Genomic DNA, 19,971 nt, shown 5'->3' with positions numbered 1-19,971 from the left:
TCCACCGATACCGATTTTGTGGCTATTAACTTAATTCCAAAGGTTAAATTAATATTTCTTAACTTTCTGAGTGTTATTAAAGGGACAGTTCACCCAAAAATGGAAATTCTGTCATCATTTACTTACCCTATACATTTCTTTGATCTGCTAAACAATGATGACAGAATGTTTATTTTTGGTTGAAATATCATGTGTGAAAAAAACACTTGTAGCGACCGATACTATTATTGGCCGATATATCGGTAAACTTTTTGGTATAACATTTTGTTTTCTTGCTCACCTGAGTGTTGGCTTCCTGATTACTTCCGACACACCAGAGCAGTAGTCCTAAAAGATAATTACCTCAGCAGCTAATTCCAATGCAAATCCAATTCCAATGCAAATCTGTATGCTTCTCTCCTAAATGGATTTGCAAAGGTGGTTAACTGAAATGCAGAGAACCGCTGGGAGTTGAATTGTGTTTGACAGTCACAGCTCTGCCAGAGTGTCCTTTATCTCCTCTGTCAGAAAACAGCAGACAATGTCACCTGATAATAATCCTTTAAAATGATAACCAGCATCTACGTGTTATGGGCCAATATAAAAAAAGAGTTTATGCTTTTATTTAAAATGCACCATTGTTTCAGCAGTAAAACCAAGGGCATATGTTAACCAGAACTTGCCGTCAGTATGGTTTGTCAGAGGAGACCTTGCTGGCCTCAGAGATAAATGGGCTCCTACATTTTTCTTTCCACTAAGCTACCAATGAATCACTTTAAGTGCATTGTTTTTCAAACTTCATATGTTAGCCACGGCACAGGACGCTTTTCAATTTTTATCACACAAAACAATAAGAGGGGTGGGATATTGGAACAGGAGTTGTGAGACAGTGGAAGTGTCTCGAGGGTTAACAAGGGCATCAAAATGCTTTGGATAAAAGCGTCAGCTAGAAGACTAAAGGTAAATGTAAATTATTTATAGGCATTCGCCGTTTTGAAAAGGATAGAGAAAGATTTGCATACATATCAGAAAGTGCACAACACTGCTGCAGTAGATAACAGAAGCGAAGAACCAGAGTTCTGTCTCTCGTTTTCACAATGTAAAAAAAAATGTAGAACGATTCACAATATAAGTTAGTGACGCGAGACCGCAGTGCTTAAAACACGTCTAGAGAAGCATCACCAGCCAGGTGCAGGAATGATCTGAAAAGTGGGAGGGGCATATTATAAACCTTATCAGCTTGGCTCATTAACATTAATTAGGTGATGATGTAACACTTGCTCAATAGCCAGGATTTCATCAGTGCCATTGCTCACAACCTGTAATTTTGGGTGACTTATCTTACTTCCCTTTGATTGTCTCCTCCACATCGGGCATACATCCAGTGCTCATTAATGGCAAGCTCACACTACGTGATTTTTGGCTGGATTTTGCTGTCGCGGACAGATTTCCAAGGTCTGCGACAAAACCTCCGGATCGCGATCAAATCGTTGCTCGTTTCGGTCGCCGAAGCTCGTTAAGTATAAGCAGGTGTGCAACATGATCTGGGCCTGTCTCGAGCTATCCCAGACGCTACGATATTTTCAAACCTGTTTGATATTATCGTTGTGTGCGCGATTGAACGACCACGTGGAACTAATCCAGCCAATCACAGCGCAGAAGGTTTTCGTCAAATTATTGCGTGGAGGAATTAAATACCGCTGGCATGTATTCATTAACATTATAAGGCGTGTTAAATGGCTAGTGTAACAGACATACAGCTGTTTTCAACTATCCTAAAGCACCAAGTCTGTATAATGGAATATGGAAAACACTTTCAAAAAACATTTCAATGTTTCACGCTCCATTCCACTGGATGGCGTAAACGCATCAACAACTCATTTGCCATCCACCATCAAACTAGAAATGTTCACGATGTGGTATGTGTTTTCGCTGTTGGTCCTTGACCAAAGTCTTGTAGTTAGCACACTTTGTCTGCGTTGTGTTGTGTAGTGTGCGTGCTGCTACAACAAGAAGATGACGGATGACAAGAAACCTAGTTGTGTAGTGTAAGCGCCATAGAAATTCAAGTTGTCTCACAGTCCCATAGTGTCAGCTTGGCTTAAACTGCCACCAATAAGATAAATACTGTGCTTATCTGTTTGAATGGTAAATCAGGCCACTAGATAATGAAAAATGTGATCCTGCCTGTTTTGGTGATTGTCTGCATAATGTAAAAGAACATTCATAATTTGAAAAATATTCTGTTAAAATACAATCATTTATATATTTATGTATCTAATATTGACTACGTCAAAGATTAAAATACATGTTTATAAAGCCGACTTCCAGTATTTTCTATGCAAAATAATGTTAGTATTTCTTAAATGTTAGTATTATTAATGGAAATTTGAGTACTTTCTCTTAGAATTATTTACAGCAATAAACACACGTCATATTTTCATCATTTTATGGCTATAACTACTTTGATGGTCTTATAATATCATAATTAGATTTTGAGACTTAAGCCTGGATTTCATAGACAGGGTCACATGCACCATATTGTGTTTAAAGTGAAAGTGAAAAAAAGTGAAATGTCCTACTAATCCTATTAGTCAGATATGGTGACCCATACCCGAAATGTGACCTCTGCATTTAACCCATCCAGAGAGTAGTGAACACACGCACAGCAAGTGGTGAACACACGTACACCCGGAGCAGTGGGCAGCTATCACTGCAGCGCCCTGGGAGCAAGTAGGGGTAAGGTGCCTTGCTCAAGGGCACCTCAGTCGTTACCCGCCGGCCCTGGGAATCGAACCGGCAACCTTCTGGAGTCTCTAACCATTAGGCCACAACTAATGGGCCATTAGTATTTAAAGTAATTATTAAAGTAAATCCTTGGAGATCTGCCACATCATGTTGGCAAGTATAAAAGAGACATGTATCATTGTTTCTGAAATTAACCAAAACCATTGTGACAAATTTGTTCAATAAAAATAAAAGAATTTAAAATTCTACACCAGGAATTGCTGTTTTGGCACAAATGTCTTCTTGCCTCTTATGGCCAGGATCATCTTTTCTCTGGTGTGAATATATTAGCTTGCGCTGCTATATAATTAGGGACTGGTGGGTGGACAGAAAGCATGATATGAAAGAATCTTCAATTATTCACAAAGGTCTTTCAGTCCAACCCACTTCCATTTCGACATGGTTATTGAAAGTAGCCTAGCCTATTTCTGTCAGGGCTTCATGAATGCATGTATACACACTACACAAATTCTCACACAGTCTTATAAAACAACAATTAGGAAACTGACAGGACCCCATTATGTGCAAAAGTCGATCAACAATGCCCTGCAGATTAGGATCTGGAGCAAGACCGAGTGTGTCTGGCAGATACGACTTGGAACAGAAAGACTGAAGGAGTCCCTGGAGTTTGAGAAAGCAACGCCAATTCAAATTGATTAGCTGTCATTCTATGACAGCCACTAACGTCATAATTCTGTGTGTGTGGACCACACGCATTAGCCTTAACATAGAGCTCATAAGAGCACTGGAGTCTAGCCAGAATTGAGTAATTAGCCAGAAGAAGCCGTCAGTCACACTTTCATTGCACCTGCAGTCGCGCGCGCACACCCACTCATTACTGCACACGTGCCGCGCTCACACACACGCAGAGTTACCCCAAGTGTGACCGGAAAAGAAATGATTTTGGTCGAGCTGCACTAGAGCGTGACACGTGACTCACTCATTTAGTTTTCGTACAATCGTCTGGCTTCCAGCTGAGCTCTCTTTCAAATTGTGGTTGAAAGTCTCTTTTTTTCTATTCAAAGCGCGCGTGCGCTCTTTCGCGCACACCTAATCAACTCGCTTGTTTTAATTCACTCTGTCGCACCTCCAGTCACTCACTTTGTCAACAAACCGACTTATCTATTTCCGCACACGCTTGTCTCGTTTATGCTATTTCCTTTTGTTTTGTTTCTCATTAACTACCTCTCTTTGCACCCCATGTATTTGTGTATGGGATCTGAATGGACATGATTTATTTTGAGAGGGCACATGGCAAGTCCTGTCTTAATTCCCCAGTGTGGTAATAAAACACGACTGGAAAAACACTTTTAATTGCTTTTTTGAGGAAATTGTGAAAGGTATGTTTATTTGAATATGTTTCAGAAGTTGATTTATGGATGCAGTGAAGCTTTAGTTTACATCACACACCTATTTTCTCCAGATGGCAACATACAATCAGATCACCAAACTCAACCTTGGGGGAGAAACCGTTTAAGTCACGGTCTTGGATCTTTTACAACCCATTCTTTCTATTCACCACCGGCTTTATGGTCCCTCTGACAAGTGACTAGCTTTTATCTCCATATGAATTGTTTCTCTTAGCTGCTTTAAATCCGAGGAGGTTCCAACAAATCTCTTGAAGGCGTGACACATGCAAACATGTGATGACCTGAGAATTTTAACAAGATGTCGAGATGAAGAATAAGCTCCAGAAAACGTTTTATGTTTTGCTGTAGAATGTTTTGACATTCTCGTCATAAGAAGCAGAATCTGGATTTATTGTGGTCTTCATTTTGGTCCATTCTTTCAAATCAAACTTCAGTGAACACTATTGCTCAGCATGTCGCAAAATCCACCAACTGCAAGTGTTGGACTTTGAAGTGAAGGTAAAATCACATTGAAAATATTCTCACAATCCAAGTCCATTAATATTCCACAAAGCAGAACCCATGATGTCTGAAAGCTGCATCCGTTGAGCATCATTTGTGCGCATGGATAAAGATTTAGCAGCTCAGGATTTTAATGAAAGCTCTGCGGAATTCAATGTTGAAGGTGGTGTAGATGACTGGATTGAGAGCACTGTTGACGTAGCCCAACCAGGTAAAGGCGCTATAGAGCTCAGGTGGAACATGACATGAACTACAGTGAGTGTTGAGGATGTGAGTCACAAAGAACGGCAGCCAGCAAATAAGAAAGACCCCTGAAAAAACAGAAACAGTGAGAGAGAGGCATAATCACACAGCAACACTTCCATATACTGGAAAATATAATACAATATATCAAATACTACATTTCCATATATTGGAAGTCCCTTTTTTAATATTTAAAAAGCAGCAATTCCTTAAATATTTTTCAATGTTGTAATATATTATCAATGTCTATATATTTTAAGTTATATAGGCCCTTTTTTGTTAGTAAACATTGTGACGTGTTTTTGTGGGCGGAGCATAGGTGGAGGCAGAAAGATTCCCTTGGCCGCTTTACTAACGTTAGCAAGCATGTTTTGATAGCTTGGTTTTTTGACAATGACTGGAGAAAATCCGATTTCATTTGAATGTGTATGGTCAGTAACTGCCTGGGACTGTGGCTGTTGTTGAAAATGTGAACTTTAACGGAAGGACCCAGATTGGCCAACCTGTATACACTCACTCAATAGATGGACGAACTGTCAGGATTACCTTCCATACCAGTTAAGTGGTCTGACATGCACACATACCAGATAAAGAAACCAAGCGTGTATACAGTAGACATCTTTAGATGCAAACGGTACCAAATCCAACTACTTAACACACTTGACACATAACATGAACCTTCTCATGGTTTTCTCTCCCCAATTCTACTAATGCACTTATGAAAACTTTAGAAACAGCGACGGCAAACAGTTTCCTTTATGCTAAGTCTCTGGTTGTTGGGTAACTGCAAACAAAGTTAGCTTATATATGTGCTAATACGGGAAAATAACTTGTTCCCCTGTTGTTGTGATTAGGTGGGCAAACATGGTAAGTTTTTAGACACATACCCAAACCATAATCCATACCAACAAATGACAGTAGTTTATTTAACTTTAAGTGATATAAAGTTTACGGTGAAAACGCCAGCATTTTTGATGATCATTTCTACTGGTCCGCTCGTTTTATTGTGTTTAACTACAGCTGGTGTCAGTGTTTTTGTTTGCCAATGGCAGCAGGTATGTGTTATATCAAATTGGAGACTATCGATTGTGGCACTAAACAACACAAGAAGATGATATTTTAACCCCTTATGTAGCCAAATTTGTGCTGGTTTGTATTGGCCGCCTCCAGTTTTCCCTTTGTTTTGCCTCAAGCTAGCGCCGTGAGGGTACTATAGTACATAAAAGTGAAATATACAAATTCTGAAAAGAAGATATTTTGAAGAATGTTGGTAATCGAACAACATCGGTACCCATTGACTTGTGTTGGTTTTGTGTCCATACAATAGAAGTGAATGGGAGCCACGTCGTTCGATTACCATCATTCTTCAAAATATCTGCTTTTGTGTTCTGTAGAAGCAAGAAAGTCATACAGGTTTGAAATAACAAGAGAGTGAGTAAATGATGACAGAATTTTCATTCACTATCCCTTTAAATGAATTATTATAATGACAATTTATATATAGGAAAATATATTTTCTTTGCTTAAGGAAGATAACTAAGATAACTTAATTCCACTGTTCTGTCTAAAAAACATCTTTCTACACTGACAGCTTTTCAATAGTAGCTATGACATCAAAATCTTTGCAGGCAGTGTGTAAAGAAGTTCCTGTACATGACAAATGGTCGTGTGACAACCCTGACCAACTGACTTTGAACTGAGGCATTCACTCGATCCAAGACGTCTGACTCAACAAGTGTGATTTAATTTCCTGTTCAATTAAGCAGACATTTTAGATTATCATCAATGTCATCTCTCGCTCTACACAACACCGACTCGGAGGCGGTCAACACTAATTGAGTCTGATTGGTTGCTTGGTGTTTCACACTACTAAGGTCTGACTCTACTCTGCAGGTGTTGCATGCTGCAGCTATTGGCATTGTCCGTTCTCAGCGTTTCTCATGACAGCAACCTGACAAACTGTGCCAGGCACATTCATAAACATACTGTATATTCTCACCTAGAACGATGGCCAACATCTGTGTGGCTTTCTTTTCCTTGGAGTGCATAGTCCTACAGCGGACCTGACTGGGGTACACTATGACACGAGCAGGTCGCGATGCAGGCAGGGTGGTGTGTGTGCACCCATTTGACAACTTCTGCACCTCACACCTCACCTGTTCCCCCTCACCGGCCTCCTCTTCCTCACGATTTGCATCTTGATCGGTGCGAGCAAAAGACGCTTGGCTCATGCTGCAGTAGTTCAACGTGACCACAGGGGGCAGCAGTGAGTTCTCGGCAGGGGCGGTTTGAGGCCGCTTGCGCCACAGGCAGCTGCCGAGGAGGCGGGGGCGATTCACCTGCTCTGTGTTTTCCTAAACAGAAAAATTGAATGTACAAGTTTTTGTTTAAGTAATAAACAATATGGTTATATAATATATAATTATATGAATGAATAATATTACGTTTTTAGACTAAATGAAATATGCATTGTAATCAACACCAAAAAAAATGTGAAGTTTTAACATTTATGCTTTTGGCATATGTTTTTATTCAAAGAGACTTAAATCTTGCTTCCATCGTTATGTGTTCCTTGGGAATCAAACCCATGACCTTTGTACTGCTAACAATAATAAAAAAATCACTGGTGCTTTTCATTTTCTTAGCCAATCAATATCTTTTCAAAAGCACCAGCCAGATCATGTTGGGGGCCATACGTCAGAGCCAAAAGGTTCAAGCTCACAGCTTATTATGGAGGCATGGGAACAGAAATGCGAAAGGCTGCCAGCAATCTGAAACGTTAGCAGAGCCTGTTGCTCTGAGTGTACATTTATGCAAGATTAGAGCAAGCGCAGGCATTTCAGTACACACGTTCAAGGACACAATGGTATACGCACACTTATCACGTTGATCTTGATTGGGGATAGATCTCTTTTTTCTTTATGAACGATGTCTTGTAAACACGTCTCCTGTGGAGAGATGTTAAAGAATCAGTGGGGAGAAAACAAAAGAAGTAAAAACAAATTAGGAGAGCTGAAATGAAAGAGTGAAGGATACAAAAGTTTCATCGGGTGCAAATAATGGGCTGTGTCATTTTAGCTGAAACTTTTAATATATAACTATAGAATGGATCAACTTTCCATTTCACTGATAACACTTCACAATAATATTTACTTAATTAACTTAAAGAGCAATGGAAATACTTTTTAAATGTATTTCTGCATACATTAAAACAATACTATTATAACTAAAATAATAACATTTTCACAAATTAACAATAGACAATATTATATTCATAAATGAACATATTTTGAAACCCTATAGATTTGTAAAAAAATGCATATGCAATGCATAGAAATTATGGATTTAATGCTGATAAAATTGGTATACATTGTTAGTTCATGTTAATTGCAAAGGTAATGTCAAAAAAATTGAATTTTGTAAAATGTCATCTGCTAATAAATCAGAAAATCGTCTAAATATAAGGACATTTATATTTAGACTATACATTAACATCCAAGACAAAGCTATTGGAAACCCTGAAACTATTTGGACTATTTGGTTCTTTAGTTTTGTTTGTGCTGCATATAGTACAAATGTTTAAAAAACATATTCTTCAAAATGTTATTGCTCAGATGGCAAAGGCACTATAAAATGACTTTATATCGACTTGACTTAATGGAGATCTCATTCATATTTAATTTAAGTATTGACTTTTTCCTCAAATGTTTCGTCTAAAAATAAAGAGAAAATAAAAACAAGGAGAGACAATTGCTGAAAATAGAACTACGAAGGCAAGACTTTATCTTCTGCTTAAACGACAGGAAACAGAAGTGAGATTATACCTCCTTAAAAAGAACAATCTGAGAAACAAAAGTCTCCATACTCACCTCATTTAAGTTAATTGCAGTCCGGAAGGAAAATCTGAGTCATTAAACACATCTCATCTGTGATTTTCTTTGCTCTGGTAGTTATCCATAAGCCTTTCTTACAAAACAAGTTAAACAAGCGATCTTTATGAAAGCTGTAATCGTTAAACTGAAACGTTGGGTAATCGTTTCATTTGAAATCTGAACAGTCTGTAGAAAATCAATAAATAAAGTTTCACAGCTCAAAACACTGCAGGTCTGTTTTCATATGTCATTTGATACGTCTCAAAGACTTTATTAAAATTTGATGTGATTTTAAAAGAATTAAAGCAGACTTTAACGAGGGAAGAATATTCAGGGAAGCCACATTGATTTGTGCTCCTATAGCTGGAACTCAATCTTGCAATAAAATTTCATAAGGCACAGAGCAGGATGGCTTTGCTGTAGCTTTTCCAAAGATCTGCTTGTGCATCTTACTTTCAAATAAATGCAATGATCCTGGTCTAGCCCCTGATTGGAGATGTTGTTTCACTAAATAAAACCCAGTAATGTTTCCTAACAAAGGGAGACTGGATTTAAAACCTCTTTGAATTCATGTGAAATGTAGGCCTACTCTACACAACCATGATTTTCCAAGATAGCGCCTTAATGATACTTCTTGAGTCTTAGATGTTTTTATAATCCACACCATCCGTAACAGATACTTCAAACACCTATAGCCATTGTGCACTGTTATGGGTGTTTGACATAGTTTTACAATGAGAGTTGACAATGATCCTATAATCCTAAATAGTTTGAGGAGATTATGTGTGGATGGGTTTGTAAAATTTGAGAGTATTACCACTAGTGGCATGGATGCTGGCTGAACTTTGCAGCTTCCGTGACGGAAGGCAATTCTCTTCCTTCTCCTTCTGAGGAAGATGTAGATGCGCACGTACACCAAAAGGGTCACTATGAAGGGCAGGTAGAATGACACCACGGAGGAGTAGATCACAAAATCAGGATTTGAAATCGAGCACACAGTAGGATCATCTGTAATGTGGACACATGGAGCATATCAAAATAGTATTGTTGAAATCACACATGTAAAAATATGCAGATAGTACTGTACACACTCTAACCTCTTAAAGGGACAGTTCACCCAAAAATGAAAATTCTGTCTTAATTTACTCACCCTCAAGTTGTTCCAAATCTGTATACATTTCTTTGTTCTGATGAACACAAAAGATAAGCTATTTTGAAGAACGTAGGAAAGCAAACTGGGGCACTTTTGACTACCATTGTAATTTTTCCTATGGTAGTCAATGGTGGCCACAACTGTTTGGTTACGAGCATTCCTCCAAATATGTTTTTCTGTGTTCATCGGAACGAAGAAATGTATACAGATTTAGAACAACTAGGGTAAGTAGTTCAGGGTGAGTAAATGCTGACAGAATTATTTTTGGCTGAACTGTTCCTTTAAACTCTGCCACCTCCCACGGACACATGGGTGGGTTCAATATTGCATCATCAAATCTATAAGTTGTGGAGCATCTTTTGTGCTAACCTCAGCTTTTGTTACATAAAAGAACATAATAAGGACTAAATACCCGAAACCCTCCCTCCTGTGAAAATCATATTAACAATATTAAATTTCATTTTTATATCACAAACTCAGAAAACATAAATGAGTCATGTATCAAATAAAAACGTTCACTCTCAAGAAAATCACTTTATATTTCACAGATCTAAAACGTTACTTTAACATAACATAGAATAATTGTCCAATTTGTTGTTAAAATTTAAAGGGTTTTCTGTAAAATGACACCATATTTATCAATTTACTCCAATGTGGGTAGGGCACTTGGGTAAAAAAGTAAAATTTAGGTAAAAATGCAAAAAAGCTGAAGAGGTTAAAATAGAGGTGTTCATCACAGTGCTGCTATTAAAAACATTTTTATTCCCCAATAAAACTTTCAGTTAAAGGTTTCTAAAAGAAAAAAAGATTTAATGTTGGTTTAATCTGTAGAAGGTTTTGTAGACAATAAAGGTTCTTTATGGAACCAGTCAGCCCGACAAAGAACCTTTTGAGAACCTTTATTTCGAAGAGAAACACATTTAATCAATCTGATTCTATGGCATGTTGTGATGTCATTTGAATAGATCTGTAAAAATGACTGAAAGTAGGCCTATAGCAACTGTAAATTCAGAATACATAATATAATTCACAATTTGTTGCATAATACCTTTGAATACAATCACAGAGATTCATAACACTTAAAATGCTTAAAATACAAAATATGACATGCATTAGATATATTATTTCATTTCAATGTTGCGTCATTCTTCTGTTTACCATAACAAAGCTAGCTAAACATCCTATTGTGTAACATAAATTAAGATTGAATCAAAGATATGAGGTAATAAATCAGTGCGATGCCACCGTCTGTGTCGAAATCACAATCAATATTCTTATCAGCGATAATCTGAATCTGTGACATGCACAGTTATTTCAGAGGCAACATAATTAGATCCTCAAAGTCCTCCTCTCACATCTCTAGAACACAGAGCCGAGGCAGAACGAATCTCATGCCTATATCTAGAAGGCTTGTGTGAGAGAGATGCAATTCATTATTTCTCACCGTGACACTAATTAACTGATTACTCTAATTAAATGGATGGTTAATTTCTTCCGCAAACTTATTTATCATCATCCGATGGAAAAGCTGGTGATCTGATATGAAATTACTGTTGAGGTAAAATCTGTAGCGCTCTGTGTTTCTACACGTCTCTTGATTAAATGTGTCACTTATTTTCCAAACTTATTTGCTGTTAGTTAGGTCCTTAATAGGTTTCACTGCAGCAGCGCTTGAGCATAATGCAATGATTTTAGTGAAATGGAGAAAGCAGATTGGATTTGCTTTGGAATGTATATTTTAGATCAGAAAGCAATGTGCGATTTGCGAATTTTTTTGTGCGATTCACATCGTACGAATTTATGTGAATCGGCTCCATTGTAAAATAGTTATGAATTCTCGTGAGATCAGGTTGAACTGTAACCCTTATAAAACACATACCTGGGAGATATCTATTTGATGTCTGCATTTACATCTGCAAGACATATTTTTTTTTCTTTTTTTTATCTCGGAAACGTCTGCTGTCAGATGTCGTATAGACATCCAGAAGATGTCTTCAAGATGTTTATGATTTAGAAAAACTGCCCTTACTAAGATACTTAGCAGATGTATTTACACAGCAGATATTTTTCAGATCTCCAGATCTTTAGCAAACATCTTAGAGACGTACAGTACCTGTGCTTTCTGGGAACATTTGTCAAAGCTCACCTGTTGTGTTGAATCCAAACAGTAGAGGGCAGGAGACTGCGAAGGCCAGGACCCAAACTGTCGCTATCATCACTGAAACTCTTTTTCGAGAGCTGTGGGTGGTGTTGTATAGCACAGGCATCACCACGGCCGTATACCTTCACAGTTGAAAGAGTTAATCTCAGAGGAGATGGGAATACGGATCAGAAAAATGTCATAAACACTGAAGCACAGAAACCCCAAGTTATGTAATTAGATCTAAAATCTCCATTAAGTAATTTTGGGTATGCCACCAATTTTGATAAAAAATAATTTAATCTGAAGGCCTTTTCAAAGTCTGCCATAATGTGTACTGATACAACGAAAATATTTGATTAAAAAATAATAGCCTTGTGTATCCTAGGAAGAAAGAGTTTTTTTATATGACGAAGGATGAATTATTTTCGACCCCATCAATTCTTTCACCCTTTGTTTTGCATGATCTGTTTTTTGTATCATACAAGTACTGAGTACCACAGAGACAGGTCAAAAGCATAATCTGTGATGCATAATTAAACTAAATATATTCCTTTAACTTCACTTGCTGAATACATGTATTTTTCTGGGTTTTTCTATTGCTGTTTTCTCTTTAAACCTAATAATTTCCTCGCTTTCCATTTAACATACCATATGATCTCTTGCAGTCACTCCTTCCACCAATTTCCCCATGTCTCAGCATTAATTAAAATTCTACCTATGTTTTCATACTCATGCCATGCAACCAAAATTAAAACAAGCACCCCTTCCTGCTATGTATAAAGGTGTTAATGATGCACCTGTCGTTATACCTATCCACAGAATTTACACGTTTGGCAAAATCATCTATACTACTCACAGTTGAGTTTGCACTTTAAATGGATAGTTCACCCCCAAATGAAAATTATGTCATTATTTACTCATCTTCATGTTATTTCAAACCTGAATAACACAAAAAGAATGTTGGTAATCAAACAACAGCGGTTCCTGTTCACTTCTATTGTACGAACACAAAACCAATGCAAGTCAATGTGTACCGCCGTTGTTCGGTTACCAACATTCTTCAAAATATCTTCTTTGGTGTTCTGCAATAGAAAGAAAGTCATACAGGTTCGAAATGACAAGAGGGTGAGTAAATGATGGCAGAATTTCATTTTTGGGTGAACTATCCCTTTAAGTTGTAAAAAGTGATTTACAAAACCAAAATACCTGTCAATGCTGATGGCACACAGGTTGAGTATGCTGGCTGTGCACATCATCACATCCAGGGTTACAAACACATTACAGTATAAGCGACTGAAGAGCCAAGCTCCACCCACCACCTGCACAGATAAACCAAAAGACACAAATAATACACATTTGCATTTTCCTGTTTTCCCAGTTTAAACTAAATGAAATAGAATTAATGGACAGGACATGTATAAAATCCGTTCAGCTAAATCCGGCTGGCTTGTTTTCATTTCTCGCCACACTGCCTCAGTGAATGGGTTTTTGCGTACCAAGGCAAAGAGGAAAAACTCTTTTTGAAAGTCACGGCTTTTATCTGCCTCACTCACTTTGCAAATAATAAGTGTTCCACAGGCAAACAGCCCCTCAGTCTGTCTCTCAGGGGGTTGAGGCAGATAACACCCATCAGTGGAGAGGAAGTTAATAAGGCACAGGCAGAGATGAATGAACTGCATGCTCCAGAACCAGACTGCTAGGTGCATTGCTTCATGACAGACGTAACTGCTTCTCACCCGTGCCGGTATTATTCAAAAGCAACACAATGCCTTCAACTTCAGGCATTCACGAAATGTGGGGCTAAATGAATGGATGTTTTTGTTTAATTGTGGATCCACTTAAAACCGGCACCGGTACTGGGAGTGGGAAATCTGATATTAGATCAGCAGTCCAATTCTGAGATGCCTTCTGAATGGCTTTAGAAATATGACTGCTACTGGTTTTCATTCATGAAAAAGGATGACTAAGACGAATGATTAAGAGAGCATTTTATATCGCAATGATATATAGCATGATTTTATAGACCAGTATGACTCACTCTTTGGTTTTAAACATTTCTAGTGTTTAAGCGTTCCCATATATAAATATTGGAAATATATTATATTTATTATATTATTATAAATATCTAAATATCTTATATTTATTATATATAAATATAAATATCGATTTAAAACCTAGCTATTGGTTCAGGTCTTCTTGTGTCAATAATCACCTATTGATGGACGAAAAAGATTGTCTAATCCCTTAATGGACAACAACACAGTGGATTAGAGAACAGCTTTGTGAGTTCCCTTGAGAAATGGTGTCCTTGTGGCAAAATATAGGAAGGACTATTGTGCTTTGTGACAAAACATTAACACATTTTGACCAATAAATTACACAAAGAATAATCAAATACATTTTTTTTAAATAAGACTGCATCCACAAGAGCATCCGCAGTGTGAAACTGAAAGTAGCTTTGAAACATCCTCATTCATACAGCAGGTTCTCGTGTACTCACTTCTAAATAGACTGCCCAGGGCATGACCAGAGAGGCAACCAGAAGATCAGCTACTGCCAAGCTAACCACCAGGTAGTTGGTGGTGGTCTGGAGAGACCGCTCTCGGACCACAGCCATACAAACTAGAACGTTGCCAAACACAATCGCCAGAATAAGAAGGGAGTACAGCATGGCATAGTAATTCCTCTTTGCTTCTTTGTCCAGTGTCAAGCTAGAGTTTCCCAGGATGAGAGAATGGTCAATGGAGTCATTCCAGAGCCACTCACTGCTGTTAAACAATGCCATTGTGTTGAAGATCTAGGGAGAGAGAACATTTGGAGATTTGGGTAAACCACAAACAACAGGGAAATAAAAATTCATGAAGGGGTGAAGTCATGAAGCTCTTTGAAGCTTATGGAAATTCTGATGTAGGTGAATGTTACACACCGTGGAAAGACCTCAGGTGTGTTTACATAGTCAGTTTAAGGCCGCTCTGAGCTGGATCTGTGGGAGCTCCAAATTCTGTGTGTTCTGTAAACAATGCTGAATTCAAGAATACTAAAATATATCAATTCTGACCCACCTCAGCTTCAATATCTGTATTCTTGCTTTTATCATTCCCACGTTTTGATATTTCTAATTTATCGTTAAAAAATACACATTTGTGGGTGAATGTATTTCTGTGTTAAGGCATTTATACTTTCTATGTGCACATTCTTGTGGTAAACATGACACCTCAGATGCATCTTATTTGTTGTCTTTGTAATATACAAATAGTAGTGAGCAAATTTGCACTTTCTCTGACTGAGTACTTTAAAATTTTTCTTATTGATCACAGCATTACAGAAGACTTTTTAATGGTGATCTTTGCATTTCTGCTCCTTGATAATCTGTGTTTGACATCTTTGAATGCATTAAAACGTCCTAGTGCATATCATAACTGACTCCCTAAATAAACTACAAAAACATGTAAGACAATTTTATGGTACATTGATCTGAATCTAAAAAACACGAATAGGAAAGCATGATCAGAGGAGCATCTTAGCTATACAAATTTAAATTAAAAATCCCTTTATTAATCAATTTTAAAATAACAATATAATAAGTAAAAACAATAATAATAAAAATGTACAGGACATAAATGATCATCTGCTCACATACACCCAGAAAGTGTCCATGTAATAGCATGCATTCAATTAGACATCAGTTCTATGCTCGAGCATTTCAGCAATAGATGACACAATTTACTGTACAGCATGTCTACCTGTTAAGCTTCTCCGGCGAAAAACAGATCCACCTCTGAAGTAATTTATCCCGATTTTTCTGAGATTATACTTCTGTGTCCATTCGTTCTTTTTACGCACCGTTTATGGAAAGGATGGGACTCCATCCTTACCGCGTAGCGGGCGAAACTTATTAATGCACATCCCCAGAAATACTTCCACGCGCTTTTGTGCATTTAATCATTCGATGCAGTGAGTTAGTACCCAACTGGATTCGCTCGAAGCTTTCACTCTCCACGATGGTTAGAGGATACGTGAGGCGCGCTCTGTAGGCTACCCTATCTCCAACAGGTCTTTTACGCACGAGCATCTCTGGTCTCTTTAGTTCAATTGCTGATGTTAGATCATGCTGGAGATCAAAATGTGGTTTGTACTAGGTCCAGGTAGAGGAAAACCAATATGCAAATCGTTTTATAACAACACGTTTTGGAAGATGTCTGCAGTCTGCTCACACTCAAGATGCGATCACTAACAGGGTCTGACAAAATTCGTTGTTACCTGTGACGATAGATGCCGAAGAGCAGTTATAGGCAGCTGCACAAGATCATAGACAACATGTTGGGACTAAAAGTAGAACGTGAAAATAATTTTCTTCCTGAGAGAGAATCGTGTGAATTGTAGGGAGTAGGCTATCGCGTTATTCGGCGCTGTTTCAGAAAGTATTTCGAGTCACGTGCAGTAAAATATAAATGAATAATATTTATGAGATGGGGAGTCAAAAGGGTGACAATACATGGAAATAAATATATGGAACATGGAAAAGAAATGAGATCAAATAACCAAACGCACAGCTCAGATTGTTTAGGTCCCCAGTGCCAAAAAAAGAAATTACTTTTGGACTTGTTATTTTACAAACCATCTCAGGGTCGTAGACCTCGTTACGGCTCGGGTGAAAGTGACATGGTCACATTCATCATAGTCGGTTCTCATCATTCCAAAAAAACCATCACAGTATTAGACTGGACAAAATCCAACAGCCAGAGCTATTGCTGACATTTGATGATAGACTAGCATTTTAAACTTCTATTTACTCTAGTTGCAGAATAATTCAGCTCTATGAATTAATGACAGTAAAATAACACCCTCCAAAATGGACCAGGAAAGGTCAGTTTATTTCATTGGAGTCCAATGAAAAATGTGCAAGCCGTGATCTGTGTTGAGCCTGACAGCTATTTACCAAGGTGCAGCCGACCGCATCTAAACAGCCATCGGTTAAACATGAACATATCAGCACCTGTGGCCATGAACCTGTGCCTTCCATATACTGTTCCCTTAGTTTCCCTAATTGCATTGCTGCCACCTTGTGGTAATAATGCAAAATTGGTGGTCATTTCGTCTGACAGATTTAAAGTTATAGTTCATCCCTAATCCTAATGTCATTCCTAACCTGTATGACTTTCTTTCTTCTGCAGAACACAAAAGAAGATATTTTGAAGAACGCTAGTATCCAAGCAACACTGGCCTCCATTGTCTTCCATTGTAAAATTGTAAAATATCTTTGTGTTTGTGTTCCACAGAAAAAAAATCATACAGGTAAATAAATGTGTGTGTGTTTTTGGGTGAACCTTCCCTTTATTCTGTGTATGTGAAATTATACCTTTATATGGAGTAGCTGTTTAAGTACTTTGGCACCGATAAAATAAGCTCTATAGTCTATCCTGAAATGTTTAATAAAAAATGACTGACACAACTGGTGTACAGTTACTGTATTGCAATTTATTTTACACTGTCTCGTTGTATTTAAAATTGATTTAAAAATGACATTAAAGAAGATTCTTAAATCATGTATTATTATTACTGAGCTAATATTACATCTGCAATTTAATGACTTGTATCAGTCATGTTACTTCTTCTCATGTGCTTCCCAGTCGATGTATCCACCTGCATAATGTCGTGCCCTGAGAAAAATAGAAAAAACATGTAGTCCTTCTTACAAAGAATATATGTGACCCTGGACAACAAAACCAGTCTTATGGGTCAATTTTTCGAAATTGAGATTTTTACATAATCTGAAAGCTGAATAAATAAACGTTCTATTGATGTATGAGTTGTTAGAATAGGACAATATCTGGGTGAGATACAACCGTTTAAAACTCTGGAATCTGAGAGTGCAAAAAAATCAAAATATTGAGAAAATTGCCTTTGAAGTTGTTAATCAGAGGCACTGTGGCAGACCATCCACTCACAAAAATAAAGTTTTTATATATTTAAGGTAGGAAATTTACAAAATATCTTCATGGAACATGATCTTTACTTAATATCCTAATGATTTTTGGCATAAAAGAAAAATCGATAATCTTGACCCACACAATGTATTTTTGTCTTTTACTAAAAATGTTCCCGTGCTACTTAAGACTGGTTTTGTGATCCAGGGTCACATATAACTAATTATATTATTCTCATTATTATCTATTCTGGGTGCATAACAACATCAATTTGTAAGAGTTTTCATTTGCCTACTTAATGAATCCCAGTCGATGAGCAATTGCAAGAGCAGACAAACTCCTATTCCCACTCCGGCAATGAAAAACTATGTTATCATCCTCTTTTAGTGGGGCCTTCACCTTAAACTGCAATTCAAAGGGCTTTTGTGGGAGCTTCAGTGACTCCTCGAGCTGTCCCACTGAAAGAAAAAAAACAGATTCAGTACTAAATAACACTGGTGAACACCACTTTAAGTTTTACTACACAATAGACTCACATGGAATGTTGATGGAATCTGGAATCCGGCCTGCCTGGAATTCATCTGGGTTCCGGACGTCAAACAGTTGTACACTGTGATTGGCCAGCATAGCCTTGAGCTGCTCGTAATTCACAACTGACGCTAAAATTTGTTTGGACAGTTTATGCATTTAAAATTAAGATCAAAGCAAACGTATGCCACCATAAAATTAAAATGTCATTAAATGTTCATTACACAATAACACTGTTAACATAAAATATAAGAAATGTAGTAATTTTTTTCTTATCATGGGTTTTAACACGTCACAAAAAAGTAAGATTAATTGCAGATTTGAAAAAGAAAGAGTCTAACAATTGATGTGCTAGGCTATAATTAGCACAAACAAAAGAATTGCAAAGCTAGCCTTAAAAGCACGAAGCAGTTTAATACCTGACAATGAAACTAGAAAATTTTAATTAAATCATTGGTCTTCCGGTATTACATAAAGCTGACTGAAATAATAATAATAATAATAATAATTAAAAATTATATATTTACACATGGAGATGTTCTCTTTACAAGCCAGTCCTTATCATCAGATAGAAACAATTAATTGGAAATTGGACTTTGTTTTCTGAACAAAGTCCAGCTCCTTTAATAAAAAAGAACTTTACCTTACATTGAGGACTTCAGTGGAACACAAAGCAAAAATAAAAATCGTTCAGAAATATAAATTAAATCCACTTATTTTGAGAAAATATCAAGAGTGCCACTTCAAAGCTACCTGCAGCTCTACCTGGGTAAGGTTGTCCGTCACTGTGATTGACGGAGGATGTCTTCAGTCCACATGCTGAGATCACTCTGCCTTGAAAAGCCGGTTTAGTGACGGCAAAACTACACACGCACCTTAAAACCTGATATGATATCATCTTTTTGATGTATTTGTATTTGTATTTGATGATTGTAGTGCTGTTTGTCAGCCGTTCAGGGTGAAAGTGCAAGTATAAAGTTAGCGTCATCAGAGTGTCGCTCAGTAATCGATCCACTGCCCTCTGGCGGTAAATTTTACCTACAGTAGAGGATTTCAGGTAAACCTACAGCAGGATGAAACGATTATGAGTGTGCGTAGCATGTACTGTAGACTAGGACGCCCAACAAGATAGCCTATTTTAGTGAAACTGCAGATACAAAAATTCAGAGACCATTTCTAGATTTTAAAATGTATCTGTTTATATAAAATTATAATTTCATTCTGTGAACTACTAACAATATTTCAACCAAATTTCGAATAAAAATATTTGTTCTATTTGCATTTATTTACAGAAAACGAAAACTGGAGAAACAAGTCAAAATAACAGAAAAGATGGATGTTCTGTATTTTTTCAGACCTCAAATACTACAAAGAAAACAAGGTCATATTCACTTTTAAAGTATTTGTACATGTATTTAGGAAAAGTAAAAATTTTGTTTGACAACCTCGATTTTTTTCAAAGTTGGAT

The 19,971-nt window shown here is 37.2% G+C and overlaps 2 protein-coding genes across 6 annotated transcripts; both read right to left on the bottom strand.

Moving 5' to 3' along the window:
- Nucleotides 1–4,089: 4,089 nt before the first annotated feature.
- drd3 (dopamine receptor D3) lies at nucleotides 4,090–16,425 on the bottom strand. 2 transcript variants are annotated; one of them, XM_057323343.1, is made up of 8 exons: nucleotides 15,792–16,425; nucleotides 14,549–14,845; nucleotides 13,255–13,367; nucleotides 12,052–12,188; nucleotides 9,570–9,760; nucleotides 7,757–7,828; nucleotides 6,880–7,234; nucleotides 4,090–4,948 (listed from the first exon to the last, which is right to left on the bottom strand). In XM_057323343.1, the coding sequence occupies exons 2-8, from the start codon at nucleotides 14,831–14,833 to the stop codon at nucleotides 4,752–4,754; spliced, it is 1,350 nt and encodes a 449-aa protein (XP_057179326.1). In that variant the 5' UTR covers nucleotides 14,834–14,845; nucleotides 15,792–16,425; the 3' UTR covers nucleotides 4,090–4,751. The 2 variants fall into 2 exon arrangements, with proteins under 2 accessions (XP_057179326.1, XP_057179327.1); XM_057323344.1 differs by having other exon boundaries at nucleotides 4,802–4,948; nucleotides 7,037–7,234.
- Nucleotides 16,426–17,520: 1,095 nt separating this feature from the next.
- si:ch211-161h7.8 (thiosulfate:glutathione sulfurtransferase) lies at nucleotides 17,521–19,669 on the bottom strand. 4 transcript variants are annotated; one of them, XM_057323349.1, is made up of 5 exons: nucleotides 19,269–19,654; nucleotides 19,031–19,124; nucleotides 18,512–18,634; nucleotides 18,271–18,433; nucleotides 17,521–17,708 (listed from the first exon to the last, which is right to left on the bottom strand). In XM_057323349.1, exons 2-5 carry the CDS (start codon nucleotides 19,032–19,034, stop codon nucleotides 17,654–17,656), a joined length of 345 nt encoding a protein of 114 aa, XP_057179332.1. In that variant the 5' UTR covers nucleotides 19,035–19,124; nucleotides 19,269–19,654; the 3' UTR covers nucleotides 17,521–17,653. The 4 variants fall into 4 exon arrangements, with proteins under 4 accessions (XP_057179332.1, XP_057179331.1, XP_057179329.1 ...); XM_057323348.1 differs by lacking the exon at nucleotides 19,031–19,124 and having other exon boundaries at nucleotides 18,375–18,433; nucleotides 19,257–19,669; XM_057323346.1 differs by lacking the exon at nucleotides 19,031–19,124 and having other exon boundaries at nucleotides 19,257–19,658.
- Between the last annotated feature and the right edge of the window lie 302 nt (nucleotides 19,670–19,971).

This window comes from Triplophysa rosa, linkage group LG23, assembly GCF_024868665.1.
Source record: "Triplophysa rosa linkage group LG23, Trosa_1v2, whole genome shotgun sequence".
NCBI classification, from domain to species: Eukaryota; Metazoa; Chordata; class Actinopteri; order Cypriniformes; family Nemacheilidae; genus Triplophysa; species Triplophysa rosa.
The sequence above is the reverse complement of the archived record's forward strand: the minus strand, read 5'-3'. Positions and strand labels throughout refer to the sequence as shown.

What these genes read in the sequence shown, in the direction of transcription:
- drd3 (XM_057323343.1), bottom strand. Translation starts at nt 14,833, where the DNA reads ATGGCATTGTTTAACAGCAGTGAGTGGCTCTGGAATGACTCCATTGAC. An exon ending in TGTGCCATCAGCATTGACAG is followed by an intron (nt 12,189 to 13,254) that starts GTATTTTGGTTT and finishes TCAACTGTGAAG; the next exon opens with GTATACGGCCGTGGTGATGC. An exon ending in CAGCATCCATGCCACTAGTG is followed by an intron (nt 7,829 to 9,569) that starts GTAATACTCTCA and finishes ATCTCTCCACAG; the next exon opens with GAGACGTGTTTACAAGACAT.
- si:ch211-161h7.8 (XM_057323346.1), bottom strand. Translation starts at nt 19,491, where the DNA reads ATGACGCTAACTTTATACTTGCACTTTCACCCTGAACGGCTGACAAAC. An exon ending in AGATTCCATCAACATTCCAT is followed by an intron (nt 18,434 to 18,511) that starts GTGAGTCTATTG and finishes TTTTTCTTTCAG; the next exon opens with TGGGACAGCTCGAGGAGTCA. An exon ending in CATCGACTGGGATTCATTAA is followed by an intron (nt 17,709 to 18,270) that starts GTAGGCAAATGA and finishes TATTTTTCTCAG; the next exon opens with GGCACGACATTATGCAGGTG.